The sequence below is a fragment of the Zootoca vivipara genome, chromosome 7 (assembly GCF_965207765.1).
Source record: "Zootoca vivipara chromosome 7, rZooViv2.hap1.1, whole genome shotgun sequence".
NCBI lineage: Eukaryota > Metazoa > Chordata > Lepidosauria > Squamata > Lacertidae > Zootoca > Zootoca vivipara.
The window spans coordinates 6,205,738-6,221,939 of NC_142590.1; the positions used below are offsets into that span (position 1 = coordinate 6,205,738).

The 16,202-nt window shown below is 43.3% G+C and overlaps 1 protein-coding gene across 3 annotated transcripts in view; it reads left to right on the plus strand.

Annotated features, from left to right (window-relative positions):
• The first annotated feature begins 12,154 nt into the window (after window positions 1–12,154).
• LOC118088449 (sterol O-acyltransferase 1) overlaps window positions 12,155–16,202 on the plus strand; it is a 51,331-nt gene continuing 47,283 nt past the window's right edge. For 2 of the 3 annotated variants that reach the window (XR_015950942.1, XM_088673706.1), the window contains exons 1-2: window positions 12,155–12,294; window positions 15,590–15,727. Coding sequence is in view for 2 of the 3 variants with exons in the window: in XM_088673706.1 (XP_088529832.1) it covers window positions 15,607–15,727 (121 nt within the window). In the remaining variant the exon portion in view is untranslated. Of the gene's footprint in view, window positions 12,295–14,164; window positions 14,306–15,589; window positions 15,728–16,202 lie in introns of those variants that run through there. The other variant, XM_060276623.2, reaches the window with a different exon arrangement.

Genomic DNA, 16,202 nt, shown 5'->3' on the forward strand with positions numbered 1-16,202 from the left:
TCCTTTTGCCACAACATCAATCATTCCCACAGGCACCATCACTGCCCCTTGTAATCAAGTGGGATAATGAAAGACCCGGCTTAGAAATAAATGGACCCCTCAAAGCTGCCCAAGAGTTCTCCCCCATGTCCTCAGATGCCCATGAAATTAGGGGGGGGGGAACTAAATGGAAAACTTTCTTGAGCCAAAAGATAATGGCCACCTTTTGAATCAAAATTCCTATTAAAAAGTTGTCTCTAAACAACTGCCTTACGGGTAGATCTAGGTAGCCTCAAAAGCTCTAGATAAGAAGTTATGGTATGCCAATTCCAATACTACCCACACAAGTGCCCCATATTACACCTGAGAGAGAGAATAGTTTTATAAAGCTCTAATAGGACAACCTAAACTTCCCACTCGTTCCTTCTGGAAAACAGCATTAGCAGTTACACTGGCTGTGGCGGATGTGGCTTTCAAATGTGCAGACCAAGAACCAGAGCTTTTAAACATCACACCCAATAATTTATACATATCAGCTTGCTCAAGCAGCTGGCTTCCTGATTGCCCCCAATATTTCTTCCTCCATGTAATTTGGCTGACCAGTGTCAAAGATATCTGTCGAAACAAAATAAAAAAATTCCTTCCAGCAGCACCCTAAAGACCAACTAAGTTTTTATTTTGGTATGAGCTTTCGTGTGCATGCACACTTCTTCAGATACTGTGTTACCAACGACTCTTTCTTGCAAATGGAGCCTGTAATTATTTTAATTATCATTGTCCGAACTTTTTGACATTTCCTTTCCTTCTGGCTTCACTGTTTACAATTCACTACAACTAGTGTCTCTGTGTATAATTTCTCAGTCCTTAGCCTTCCCCATACAGATCATTCTCCTGTGCCTTTGTTAATCCTTTCCCACAAAAGCTGGTATATGAACATTTTGTTCCTGACTGAATGTTTTCCTGAGCGTTTGGAATAGTCGTGGACACCAGCGTAATGCTCATGGCCACAAGTACAAGATGTTATTTATGCTGCCCTTCAGTTAAAAACTCCAAGGGCAGCTCACAAATTAATACAATACAATGCACACACGGTTTTAAAACTGAAGAGACACAGAACAAAAGAATAATAAAGTCAGTGGGATCCCTGTTAAAGACAGTTTTAGTCATATGTTAAAAGGCCTGGCAGCCACACGGATTTTACTAGCCCAGAGATGGAAAGAAGACAAAGTCCCTACCAGAGAGGAATGGCAAAATGGCAAAACTGATCGGAAAGCTCAGGAACCAAGAAGACCAAAACTTCAATAAAGAATTGGGTGTGTGTGTGTTATGTATTGGAGCTTTCCCTCAGGTCCTCGTCAGTTGTTTTAGGCGGGAACTTTAGGAGGGAACTTTGAGTTATGTTTGTTACATTGTTTGAGCCAGTCTCTATAAAAGCAGGCCGGCTCAGCAGTTGAGTTCAGTTCTGTTTCAGCCTCCAAATAAAGAGCTGCTTGGAGAAATCACAGTGTTGGCTAGCATTTAACCACTATACAACAGGGGGAATTATAATTTATCTAGAAGACCACTGTAAGCTGATGAAAACACTAACAGGATTGCAATAACACTTGTAATGTAGCAAATATTATGGACAAAATGGAGAGACATAAAATATGGATTACGAAATAATATGCAATTGAAACGGTTGACAATAGGACCCAGGTGGGAAGTCCAGAAAATCAGAAAAATCTCTGAATAAGGATATGTATTTTGTATTGTTATAAATCAATGAGTATTTGTAAAATCAAATAAAAATTATTTAAAAAGAAGAAAAGGGCCTGGCAAATAAATAATTTGCCTAGCACCAGTAGGAAATCGGAGGAGATGCAGCTGCCCCCCTAAATCAATCAAAATCAATACAAATATGAGGTTTTGACCCCCCGACAAAAGCCTGCCCCTCCCAACAAAATCCTGGCTACACCTTTGGGTTCTTGTGTGAGGTAAAAATCAGATCCTTGGAGACTCAAGCAGAAGTTGAACAGGTAAGAAAGATTTGTTTAACAGACCACAGTGGATAAAACAGATGTTTTAGGAGATAATGTTCTTTCAGGAAAGAGTTAACCTATTAATAAATGGAATGGATGTGACAGGCCTCTCATCAAGCACAGCTTCTTTTAAACTTCAGTTGCTTATGTTCCGTTATTACGTTTCAGGTAGATGCTACAGGCTTCTCGACCAGATGGTAAAATGCTCAGCTTATTTCCAGTTACACGTAGGTAGCCATGTTGGTCTGGTGTAGTCGAAACAAAATAAAAAAAATTCCTTCCAATAGCACCTTAGAGCATAGCTGCCAAGTTTTCCCTTTTCTCACGAGGAAGCCTATTCAGCATAAGGGAATTTCCCTTTAAAAAAGGGATAACTTGGCAGATATGCCTTTGAGTCCAACTAAGTTTGTCATTGGTATGAGCTTTTGTGTGCATGCACACTTCTTCTGCTTATTTCCAGTTCTTTTATTATTATTCTTTATTGAATTTATATACCGCCCTATACCCTCACGTCTCAGGGTGGTTATTAGACTTCAGTTCACTCAGTTGTTGCATAGGTGTTACAGCTTAATACTTTGGTTTCTTAGACAGCCCTTTGACATTCATACTTCCTGAGGTACTCCAAATACGTAGTACTGTACTGCGGACTCAGGGGATCCCATCCTGCGGACTCAGCCCCTCCAGTTCACTCCTGTCAGAATACTCTCCCTCCCTAGACACTCAGTCTTCCTAGCAAAGCTCAGAGACTCCTTTCTCTAGCTGTTAAATATTCCCCTCAGGCTGGATGTGAAACACATTCTTCCTAACTCTACCTCACGGTTTCTCTTAAACCACCTCCCTATTGCTATCCCTATCTATCTGGCATGAGCATAGCCGAGGGGGGTGGGGTGGCAGAGAGGGACAGCTTCCACCCCTCAACTAAATCAATACAAACTGAGGTTCTGCCTCCCCCCCCCCCCAACATACATTCTGCCTTTGCCCATGCTAGCTGGACATTCCCTCAGAAACGGTTCCTTTTATTTTCCCTCCAAAAGTACTGCTCCCCCCCCTCTGGCTGCCTAGCTCTTCACCAGGAGTTAAGATACAAAGCAATTTCTTTCCCTCAGCAAAGCTTCCTGCCCCTGTGAGGGGCTATTCCACTCTCTCCTTTTGCTTCTGAGTGCTGACAGGTTGAAGCTCTTAACAGCTGGTAACTGGTTGCTCTTCACTGTCTTTTCCAGCCAGTCTGAAAGCACAAGCAACTGGCATCCAACTACAGAAGTGCAATAACTCTTAAGAGTAATCAAACGCCCCAAACATTAAAACTTAGAAAATGTAGTTTAACCCAGGTCCTGAACTGCAGCTTAACAAGTGAAATATACTTCACTTGGGAAATGTTTTTTTTTGTCCTTTCCCTTCCAATCAGCCATCTCAAAGAAGCTAGAGCCATCTGGTGGGATTTCTGAGGCACTGCATCACCAGACAGTCTTCTCTGGCTCTGCTGTCTGTCACACCAGGCAAAGCTCCTGGCGGGGTGGTGGTGGTGGGGAGGATTGTATGAAGGCCGGGGGCCACGACTGAGAAAGCCATGCTCCAGTAGTCACTACCTGCTGCGAGGGACGGGGCCTTTCAGGAAGGCCTCTGAAGATGACCGTAAGGTTTGAGCAGGCTTGTGTGGGAAAGACCCTGTTCCTTACAGATTACTTTGTGTTTTATTATGTTTCAAAACCAAGTTTCTGGTGGTGTTAGCCGCCCTGAGCAACATTTGATGGAAAGGTGGGCTATGTGGGCAAGAAATAATAGAAATCAGATTGATAAAGCTGTCTTTCTATCAGGAAACTAAGAGAATTTTTTTTAAAGAAACATTTAAAAGATAATAAGAGAACCATAGCTGAAATATTGCCTGTGGGACAACAGGATCCTGGAGACACGAGTTCAGCAAAAACCATTCCAGCTTGAAAGCACTTTGAACGAAGTTGGATGAACCCACTTGGAAGTTCTCCATCCAGCAATGTATTTCGAGCAGTTTTGTTGGCAAGGTTGGGTTTCACCTGCCAATGTCAGTGGCTCTGCTGCTGCTTATCTGAATAGGGAAGGGGTGAGGTCGAGGCTGTGCAGCTGCACCAGTGGAACTGTCACCAGCAATTCCGCACTCCTGGGCAGCCTCCAACCCCTCTGTCGCCCGGCCGTCCAGGTAAACAGCAGAATTGCTTTGGGATGCCACAGGCATGTGTTCAAACAGAAGGCTAACGAGGTTCTTGTCTTTGACAAGCTCATCTGGCAAGGTGTAGCCAGGCTCATCTGGATACATGAGCTTATGCAACGAGATGTGGTGATGATGTTTGACGTATTCATTGTCACGGCTAAAATTTGGCCGCTGTTTCTTTAATGCTGGGGAGCTGGGTCAGCATGAGTCAGCAGCCTGCAGTGACTCATGCAACCTTTCACCTAATTGTATTGTACCTGTATATATGTTAGTGGTGTTTGCTGCGGGTTCTTTGGTTGGTTGGTTGGGTTCTTTGGTTGGTTGGTTGGAGAAAGCTGGTGGTGTTGATGTCTGTCGTTCTGCAGTTGAAGACTTTTAAGAATAAAAGCAGAATATACTCTGCAAGGACACTCTTTCCATGGAGTCTTTTGTGCCAGGCAAAGCAGGTCAGAAGCTTTGGCATATTTTTCAAAACACTGACAGGTTATGGGCCCAGTGTTTCTGAGCATGTGCAGAGTGCAAAACGACTAACAGCATCTCAGCGGGGAACTGGTGAGTCCTGGTGGTGTATTGAGCCAGTGCCTGTGCGTTGGAGCAGTTGTGACAAGCTGTAACTGTCTGCAGCGACGCTGGAGCGGCATGAAGGCACCCAGCATTTGCTACTGGAGCAGCTTGACTTGCTTCAGGACCGCAGCAGGCGACTCACAGAGCGGCTACATTGGTTGCAGAGCCAGATGGAACCTGAGGGTCAACAAAGGCAGCAGCTAGAAGCTGGTGAGTGCCAGCCAGGACCATCCAGTCAGACTCTAAAGAGAGAGTCAGGAGAGATTGCTGGAGGCCCTTCTGAAGGGGCTCAGCAAGCACCAGCAGAGATGGCAGATTTCCAGTCTTCCCAAGTTGTAAATATTGGGGGAGGCATTCCTTTTGAACTTCTCTCAGAAAGCAACTGGCTGAGTTGGTCAATAAGAATGGAGTTGTTGCTAAGGAGAGATGGACTATGGGACTGTGTTGAGACTGAGGTTTCGATACTGGACTCTGCTGATAAGAAACGACTGGATGAAAGGGCTCGTACCCAAATTATGCTCTGTTTGAGCAACTCCCAGTTACTGCATGTTGCAAATGCCAGCACAGCGTTTGAGTGCTGGAATTTATTAAGGGCAGTGCATGTCAGAGAAACTGCTGGAACTATAATTTCTCTGACCAGAAGGCTGTTCAGGACTGTTATGAAAGAAGGTGAGAGTTTGACAACTCATCTTCAAACGCTGAAATCTCTGTTTCTTCAACTACAGCAGAGAGGTAAGCGTTATGATGAAACTGATCAAACATACATTATTCTTTCGAGTTTGCCTGATAGCTGGATGCCCGTGATTAACAGCATGGAGAGTATGCGTCCCCGAGATCTGACCCTTGAGTATGTGGTTGGAAGATTGACCGAGGAAGCAGAAAGAAGGTCAGATAGACAGGCTGAACTCCAAGAGAGGAGGAGTTACAGCTGAGGGGGCCAGCAGCAGAATCTGCCAAAGGAGCAAAGTCAAGATTTGGACTTGGCCATGGCAGTGAGGAGGTGCTTTAGATGCAACCTACCAGGGCATCTCCAGCGTCAATGCAGGGCAAGACTTCCAGGAGACGGCGTGGAGCAGAGACAGCAATCAACACAGAAATGTAAGCAGAAGGGGCTCTCTTCAGGGAAGAAGAACACACGTTCTGCTCAGTTTGTTTCTGCATTTTCTCGAGAGGAGAGGAAGATACCTCGAGGAACGTGGTTGCTGGACTCTGGCAGCAGCAGCATAATCTGCAACAAACGGAAGGACTTTAAGACCCTGGGGAAGCCAGTCAACGGAAAAGACTCTATCTATCTTGCTGATTGTCATAAAAGCAAGATTAATGGCCAGGGAACATGTTTCCTGCAGTGTTTGAACACTACTCTGCCAGAGACTCTGTTTGTAAGCAGTTTGGACTATTGTTTACTGTCTGTAAGTTGTTTGATTAAAGCAGGGTATAGTGTTGAGTTCACGCAGGATGGTTGTCTGATAAAGAAAGGAACTCAGGTATGTGGCCATGCAAAGATAGAAAATGGGCTGTATGTAATGCAAGACAAGCCTATTAAAGCAGCCCAGGTGGTTCAAGAGAATTTGCCAGTTCATAAGGGGTGTATACATGAACTACATAGGAAACTGGGTCATGCAAATTTTCGTGTGCTTTCAGAGATGCAAAAGGTGTGCAAGAACCTAAAAGTAAAAAGCTGTAACTGTTTCTTAGACTGCAATGTATGCAAAATGGCCAAATCTAAGAGGAAGCCTGTGGCTTCTAAAAATGACAGAGTATCTAAAGAGGTTTTAGAACTTGTCCATTGTGACGTGATAGGCCCCTTTCCACAGAAGACTGAAGGGGGCGCCAGATACGCTTTTCTGGTGATAGATGATAAATCACGTTTTAGTTGGCTGTTTTTGCTAAAACAGAAGTCAGAGTGTTTCCCCACATTCAGAGAATGGGTTGCCCAAGCTGAAAGGCTCTTCAATCGCCCTGTTGTGCAGTTGCAAACAGATAGGGGCGTGGAGTTTTTGAACAAACAGTTTGGGGCATGGTTGAGACGTAAGGGGATCACTCATCGTTTAACTAACCCTTATAGTCCTGCAGAAAATGGTCTGTGTGAAAGACGTGGGGCTGTAATACAATCAGTAAAGGACTGCCTGCTAGTGGATGCAGGATTAGGTCACAACCATAGGCTGTGGGGTGAAGCTTTCCTCACAGCGAACTTCCTGATTAATAGAACCTGGTCTAGCTCTATAAAGGATATTCCTTATCGTGTGTTGTTTGGGAAAGAACCAGAGTGGACGATGCTCCATAATTGGGGTTCTTGGGCACATGTAAATATCCCCAAAGCTCAGCGCCAAAAAGGGGGCGCTAGAGCACAGAGACTGCGTTTTGTGGGATATCCGTCCTATGGCAAAGGTTGGCGTTTCAATTTACGCCCAGGACGCGTGGTTCTGTCATGAAGCGCAGACTTTGCTGACCAGGACAGGTGGACCATGATCCACGCGAACCCAGATTGCCTACTGCCCCTGCAAGTAAGAGAGGAGGCTTATTCTCAGCCATTGGCAACACAGGAGCAGGATGAGGAGGAGGCACAGATTTCCCCAAAAGATGTGACAATAGATGATACTTCTTCTCCAGAGGTAGAGGAAGAAGAGCCAGAGATAAGTGAGCAGGAAGAAGTAGTTTTGCCTAGACGTTCTCAGCGTTCAAACAAGGGTGTACCTCCTCAGCGTTTGACCCTAGGAGTGAGAGCATGTAATATGAATTGTGTAGAGCCACAAAGTTATGATGAAGTCTTAAATTTACCCCCTGGGGAACGTGCTTTGTGGCAACAAGCTATGAAAGAAGAAATGGACTCTTTTAAACGAAACAAAGTGTTTGAGGTCATAGTACCGCCACCTGGTGGCAGAGTGGTATCATGCAAGTGGGTCTACAGATTAGTAGCCAGAGGGTTCACTCAGATTAAAGGGGAGAGCTATGACGAAGTGTTTTCTCCCACTTTAAGGAGTGAAACTTTTCGTTTAATGCTTTCCATTGCTGCTGTAAGAAAACTAGCAGTCCACCATTTTGATGTTGATGCTGCATATTTGCATGCAAATTTTAGATCATGAAGTGTTAATGAGACAACCCCCAGGTTTTGAAGAGAGGAATGGTGCAGTGTGGCGTTTGAAAAAGGCTGTTTATGGACTCAAACAAAGTGGAAGATGTTGGAACCGATGTTTAAATGAAGCCCTTGTAAAACTAGGTTTTAAAAAGAGTGTGGCTGATCCATGCCTGTACACCAAGGGGACAGGCGAAAAATATCTAATGCTCTTAGTCTTTGTAGATGATTTGCTTGTAGCAGGGAGTTCCACAGATGAAATCCAGAAGCTCACTAGTCAGCTGGAAAAGAGGTTTAAGCTTAAAGCCTTGGGGCCTGTAAGCAACTACTTGGGAGTAGAAGTAAGGTGAGAAGCTGATGGAAGCTTCCTATTGAGACAGAAAGAGAAAATTTATCAGTTGATAGAGCAGTTTGGTATGGAAAACTGCACACCAGTTCAAACTCCCATGATACCAGATTTCACAAAGATAGTATGTGATGATGAATTTGATCAGCCTGAGTTGTATCACTCAAAAATAGGATCATTGCTGTATTTAAGCCAGTGGTCAAGGCCAGATATTGCATGTGCTACAAATGTTCTGAGCCAACGTGTATCTAAACCCAGTACTGTTGATTGGTGTAGTTTGAAAAGGCTTATTCGATATCTAAAGGGGACATCAAGTGTATGTTTAAAGATATCTAGTACACAAGATGAGAGGCTAGAAGTATTTGTTGATGCAGACTGGGGGAGCTGCATAACTACCAGAAAATCTACAAGTGGAATGGTTGTGATGTTTGCCAATTCCATAATTGGATGGCGGTCCAAGAAACAAGGATTTGTAGCAACTTCATCCTGTGACGCAGAATATGGGAGCCTGTTGCTAGCATGCAATGAAATCATGTGGTTTATACAGATTCTAAAAGATCTAGATTGTAAAGTAGATTTGCCTATCCAAGTGTATGAAGATAGTCAATCATGCATTGCATTAGCGGGCTCAGAAATGATGAAATCCACATCAAAACATATTGCCATCCGTTATGCAAATGTTAGAGATTGTGTACAGAATGGGTTAATCAAACTGGAGTATTGTCAATCACAAGATAATATTGCTGATTTGTTTACCAAGCCTTTGCCAGCAACATGTCATAAGGAATTGATGACAAAACTGGGTTTATGTATATAGTATATGTATGTTTTGTTTTTCTGTTGGAGTTTTTGCATTTAAAGAAACAGAAGGGGTGTCACGGCTAAAATTTGGCCGCTGTTTCTTTAATGCTGGGGAGCTGGGTCAGCATGAGTCAGCAGCCTGCAGTGACTCATGCAACCTTTCACCTAATTGTATTGTACCTGTATATATGTTAGTGGTGTTTGCTTCGGGTTCTTTGGTTGGTTGGTTGGAGAAAGCTGGTGGTGTTGATGTCTGTCGTTCTGCAGTTGAAGACTTTTAAGAATAAAAGCAGAATATACTCTGCAAGGACACTCTTTCCATGGAGTCTTTTGTGCCAGGCAAAGCAGGTCAGAAGCTTTGGAATATTTTTCAAAACACTGACATTCATCTTCCTCTGCTGAGTTTTAGGATCAGCACTGGGCATAGTAGAATCGTAGAACTGTAGAGTTGGAAGGGACCACAAGGGTCATCTAGTCCAACCCCCTGCAGTGCAGGAATCTCTTTGCCGGATGTGAGTCTCAAACCCATGACCCTCACATTAAGAGTCTTATGCTCTACCAACTGAGCTGGGCAGTGGCTTTGGTGTCCTAGCTGTTGGCTACCTAGCCGCTGCATTCTTTGCTTTTCTGCAGGCTTTGTTGCTCTAAATGTAGTGGTAGTAGGTTCAGTTTTTGCTCAAATAGTGGAGAATAATGCAACAGCAGTGCAAAGAGATTGGGGCAAGAGTGCCCTAGTTCAGATGTTTTCATCAGGTATTTTCCACTAAAGCCCCTCTTTTGTTTCTGCCGCTCTGTGTGGAGGCCAAATGCTTTAGGAAGACATGAACAATCTATTTGTAAAGGTGGTAGTATGAGTCCTGTATACCTGAAAGAGCGTCTCCACTCCCACTGTTCAGCCCGGACACTGAGATCCAGCGCCTAGGGCCTTCTGGTGTTCCCTCATTGCGAGAAGTGAGGTTACAGGGAACCAGACAGAGGGCCTTCTCGGTAGCAACACCTGCCCTGTGGAACGCCCTTCCATCAGATGTCAAGGAAATAAGCAGCTATCCTAATGTTAAAAGACATCTGAAGGCAGCCCTGTTTAGGGAAGCTTTTAATATTTAATGCTGTATTGTTTTAATATTCAATTGGGAGCTGCCCAGAGTGGCTGGGGAGACTCGGCCAGACATCCTTGTTTTTCACAGTAGTTTTTGCTCTTACGAGCTGTTCGACTTCCCTCCCTCCTGCCTCATGGTTACCATATTTCCTTTCTATGTCATAGCATTTGTATCTTTTCCTGCTTATTTCACTTCAATTCAATTGTCAGATTTTTAAATAAATATAAGAAGGTATAAGTTATAGTCATTACAAGTCTTTTTAAATGAGACCAGCTAGCGTTGTTAATTGTTTGCAATTGTCCTTCAAATATTCTACAAATTTAACCCGTCTTTCTGGAAAGCTTGATCACACTGGTTTCAGGTTTTCCCAGTCAGCTTTGCCAATTCTGCATATTCCATTATCTTTGTCACTCTTCAGTTGTTGGTAGTTCCTATTGTGTCCATTTTTGGGCTAAAAGAGCCCTTGCTGCCGTAGTTGCATACATAAACAGTTTTTGATCTCTCTTTGGGATTTCTTCACCTACTGTACCCAATAGAAACACTTCTGGTTTTTAAACAAATGTACACTTGTACAATTTCTTTAACTCATTATATATCATTTCCCAGTAAACTTGGGCTAGAGGCAAGCTTTGTGAAAGAGATCCACTGCCCTCTTCTTGAGATATGTAGGGTTGCCATCTACTTGTTCTTTTCTCCCCCCCCCTTTTTTTACTGCAATGATTCCTCTTGCTACCAACCTATCATGCAATTGCAGAGCGATGTGGAAAGCTTCTTATGCTTATTTCCTACATGCCATGTTATAGTTAAAGGAACAGGAACCAAAACAAGGGGGTGGGGTTGTCAACCTGTGGGTCTACCAAAGACTCTGTGCTGGCAAGGTACAAAACAAGCCTGGAAAATTGTGTTTTGGTTTAAAGAGGCACAATATGTGCAGCCATACACTGTATATGCAAAATGGCTTGTGCTTGGCCTGTAATGATGGGCACCAATCTGAACTTATTCGATGTGGGGTTGGTGTATGATAGTAGCGTGGCCAACCCACTAATCCCTTAGGCTTAGCTAGAGTAATACTGGCAAACCAGTACAGTGTGAGAGATAGGAAGGTGAGGTATGGGTTAACTGTGCTGGGGGAGGCTGGATGCACCTGGAAAGGTTTGGTTCGAACTGGTTGGATCTAGCCTGACAGGGAAAGACCGGGATGGGTCATTGTTATGTACTGAGCTGAATCCTAGAACAATAGGATTCAGAATCAGCGGGAGCTACCCAATCCAACTCCAGGTGGAAGTGAATCCGCAACCTGATTGGCCTGCTGGAGCAGCCAATCAGGCGGCTGGCAGAAGTGAATCTGCTACCTGATTGGCCTGTAGGAGCAGCCAATCAGGCTGCAGGCAAAAGTCAATCCACAATATAATTGGCCCACAGGTGTAGCCCTGAAGTAGCCAATCACGCAAGGCCCATTGTGTAAATAATGTATATAAGCAGATGGTTTTGGGAAAAGAGCCATTCGTCTTCTCTTCTCCTCCTTGATGACTATGAGCTGAATAAAGAGCATGAAATTCACTCTTGACTCCGAGTATATTTCAGTCATGCTGAGGTGAGAAGAGCACAATGAATCCTTATGGGGAGTTTGGAAAGTTACTGAGGATCACAAGACTGAGAGGAGGGGGATGTTTGATGAGAGGGACATGTGACAGGTATGGGATGTGAGAGATGTGCCACTAGCCACCATAGCTGCCAAGTTATCCCTTTTTTTTAAGGGATTTTCCCTTATGCTGAATAGGCTTCCTCGTGAGAAAAGGGAAAACTTGGCAGCTATGCTAGCCACTTCCTCTATGGCGGAGAAGTTAGGGTGTTGGCAGGAAGTGACCTGTACCTGTACATGTTTATGCATGAGGTTTGCTCTGTGATTGGCTGGAAGTTACATCGTGAGTTAATGTTTACCTGTCAAAGCTGCTGCTAATAAATACAGACCCCCAAGCTCTGGCTGGGGTTGTTCTTTTGGAACTCAGCCTTGTCTTAATCTCGTTGTTGGATCTAACCATTACTACGATTCGATGGTTTATTTCTGTAGACCGTGGCATCATTAAAGTTGGCATAACTTTCAGTATTGTTGCGGCTTTAAAATTCAGGTCTCTTCTACTGAGTATTATGGCTACTCTTCAAGATTTTCCTCATCCGGATGCTACCCATTTTTGCTTGAAGTTCACTCAGGAGTCTGTTTCCTACAGGTGGGTTGTGTACTTCCTGAAGAAAGATAATGTGGGGTTTCATGGTGTTTACAAATGTACTGTACTGTATTCCCCAGTGAACTCTCTTGACAATGGTGCTAGTCTTCATTTTAAATGTGACCTGGAAGGCATGCATAACATGACTGACTTCTTAAGACCTAAAGTAAAGATCAGCTCAGGGCTTTTGTGTTATCAGCAAAGGTATACGAGAAATTGAAAAAAATGTTAATGTTAAAAATAACATTAGAGAAAAAACCTGAATTATTTTTATTAAGCATGATCCCTGACAATATACCCAAAGATAGAAGGAATATTTTATTATATGCAGGTGCAGCAGCACGGATGCTCATCGCCCAAAAATGGAAGGGGGAAGAAATTCCAACAGTGCAGGATTGGCAAATCCAATTAACAGAATTTATGAATTTAGCCAAAATGACTGCAGCTATAAGGAACACTCCTAAACAAAAAATTCAAAATGAGTGGAAATGGGTAGAGGACTATCTGAAAAAGAAGGTATAAAAACTAATTTGGTGATTTGCTTAAATTAAGTAACTTATAAGGAGAGATATTTATTAGATAAAGGAAGAAGGTACACCTGGGGAAGGTGGTTTAAATATAAGAATTTAAGAAAGCGAGTAAAGATGGGTGAAAAATACAGGAAGCGATATGCTAACAGTCGGAAGTATTTTAAACCTTTTATTTTGTAATTGTCTTGTCCCTTTTTTCCTTTCTTTTCTTTTTGAAATTTTATATTTGGATTTCATCTTGATTTAAACCTTTTGTATATGATTTGATGTGTATTATGTTGATTATAAGTTCAGAGGAAATTTTATTTTGAGTATATACTCTTATGTTCTACATTCGTTATATATTTTTCTTCTCTTTACTTTGGTTTCCTTATATTTTGTAAATTTTCTGATTTTGATATTGTTTTTGTTATATTCTGTAACTTTTCTTAAAAAACGGAAATAAAGGTCTATTTTAAACCTTTTTTAAAAAATCAGCAAACTTTAATTATCACCTCCTGTAAAAAGAATGGCTTCCACGTATGCAATAGCATATTCCACAAAAGATAAATGCACGATTCAGGAGACATACAAGATAACCAGTTAAGTCATTTCCCACATATAGTGTGTGTGGAGCCTGTATTTACTATTTAAAACACTTCATCCAGTTGATTCCAGGGTGGTTTACAATAAGCATATATCTTAATCGAAAATAGAAATAAAAACAGCCTGCACAAGTTAGTGCCCTTGTCCAGACTAGCAATGGGTCTGGTGTTTTGTATCATTAAAACCGCGCTTTTTGGCTGCCCCGTGTGACCATGTCTTTACCATATCTTGCTTCTAAAATGGGGTTGCCATATTCTAGTTCCACAAAAAATCTCATGAGGCTGGCTGCCATACTATGAACACTTCTAGTTGGCACAAGCCCTATTAAACGCCACGGGACACTTTCTTGCCTTGAATCATTACCATAACTCCCAAGTCTGTAGTTTTTTGCAAGGTGCCTTCGCGCCTGAGCGGTAGGGGATTCGAAACGCCGACCTTCTGATTGGGAAGCCCAAGGCTCAGCGGCTTACACCACAGCGCCACCTGCGTTGTGCCTTTAGGTAGCACTATTCGACTGAAACATAAGCACCGCTGGATTAGCTCAACACGAAGCTCTAACTAGCCCAGGTGTGCTGAACCTTTTGTCCCTCCAGATGTTACTACAGCTCCCAACCTCCCATCAGCTCTAGCAAGCATAGCCAATATCTAAGGATGATGGGAGTTGTCCTTTGGCAACACCTGGAGGACCGAAGGTTCCTCCTACGTGATTTAGTCTACCATTCTGTTTCCAAAGGGGACAGCGACGTACCCTGTTCCCACCTCCTCCTCTGGCTTCGCCTCCTCTTTCGCCTACCGGTACCTGCCCTGACTAAGGCAGAGGAGGAGCCAAGCCATAAAGCGCTCCCCTCCGCGTGCGGAGCTGCAAAAGACGCAAGGGGAAGAGAGACACGGAGGCTCAGGTAGGCGCTCCGGTGACGATGGTGATGGGACTCGCCCGGCCTGGGGTGAAGGGCGAGGGGCGGTGAAGGACTGGGAGAGGGGGCGCAGGTACCCCTCCTGAATCTCCCTGGTCGCAGTCGAGAGGGAGCGATGACGCGCGGGGAGGGGAGAAGGAGCGAAGGAAGCCTGTTGGTCCCCTCTTCCTCCTCTCTTTTCCGTGCGTAAAGGCCACCGGCTTCCAAGCTGGGAACCATAGTTTTCTAACTTGGATGAAATAGAAAACTATGTTATTTGGTCGATTTCTCGTTTAATTGCAGCTTGGGCAAATGGCTGTGTAGTTATGCAAAAGGTTTGTTAATGTCTTTGCTTATTAAGCACGGATCATCAGAACTGGCGGCCAAAAAGTGCTGTGTATGTGTGATTTATCCCTCTAAACTGACATATCACCTTAAACGCAAGGGCTGCAAGTGGTGAAATCTTACCTTTATAGAAGATTTCCTTTGAGGGCATTAAAGGAATATTTCCTGCAACTTTTACCTTCATTAATACTCAACCGGAACAAAACTTTTGAAAAATACAAGTTTAAGGCAGCCTTTTTAACCGTAAATCCAGAGATGTTGTTAGACTACAAGTCCCATCATTCCTAGCTAGGAAAACAAGTGGTCAGAGATTATGGGAATTGTAGTCCAGCAACATCTGGGGACCCAGCCAAGACTGAGAGAGGCTGACTCTGAGAATGAAGGGAACAGTTTGTGGTTTTGAACAAACCCCATCCTCTACAACAGGGGTGGCCAACTCCCAAGAGACTGTGATCTACTCACAGAGTTAAAAACTGGCAGTGATATGCCCCCCCCTTTGGGTTTCAGGGCAAAGTTGTTGAACTTTTTTTAGGAAGGAGGAAGACCGATTTGGGGGGTGGGGTTCAGGTCAAAGTTGTTGAGTATTTTCAGGGAGGAGGTAAAATGTTGAGCTTTTCTTAGGGGAGCCACAGTTGTTCAGCTTCTTTGGGGGGAGCCAATGATCTACCAGTGATCTACTGCAGACATCCAGTGATCTACCGGTAGATCACGATCTACCTGTTGGACTCGCCTGCTCTACAGTTTTCACAACTTTCATCAGTCTGAAGTGGTGTATTTAGAAATGTTTTCTGGCAGCCAGGATGCCTAGGGATTTGATTTGTAAAAAAAAGCACTGTGCTTATTAGAATGATTATAGGCTAATTCTACATCATATAATAAAGAACAATAAGTGCATGGTCATAAAATGCTGAGGTACTTCATACAAGTAAATTTTGTCCTCTGCAGTGTGTTAGCCTGACACCATGGTGGGTGAAGAAAATATCTCCGTAAGGAACCGCCGATCAACTTATGAGACTGCAGAAGAGAAAGGACACTTGTCAAAGAGACTTGAAGCAGACTGGTCTTTCCCACAATCAAGCAATGGTGAGATTTCATCAATAACTGCAGAAATCTTATCTGATTAATTATAAGAATTTATCAGTAGATTTATTTTGAATCTGCAAATGAACAGAAGTTCTGAAGTAAACACGATTTCTTCCTCAGTTCTTAAATAATGGATTGTTTCCAGTGTTCACCATGTCCAATGGGTCTACTATGAGTAAAACTTTGTTGACTACAACCCAGTTCATGCATTTTAGCTTTCCAATCTTTTTGAACCTGTTGGCACATCTGTAAAGTGGATTAATTGTGGGTGTTACACACACCCTACAACAAAGCACATCTTGTACTGTAAACTATTTTACTGTTTGTGATAGAAAAAATTCTGCTTTCAAGCCAAGTTTCGGTGTGTGGGTTGTGGGTGTATTCACCCACTTCTGCATTGTGGTTTTTATTGAAAGAGGTACCAGACATTTGCCCCTGGGTGTGGATACTGGTGTTCATTGCTAAGCATATTTAC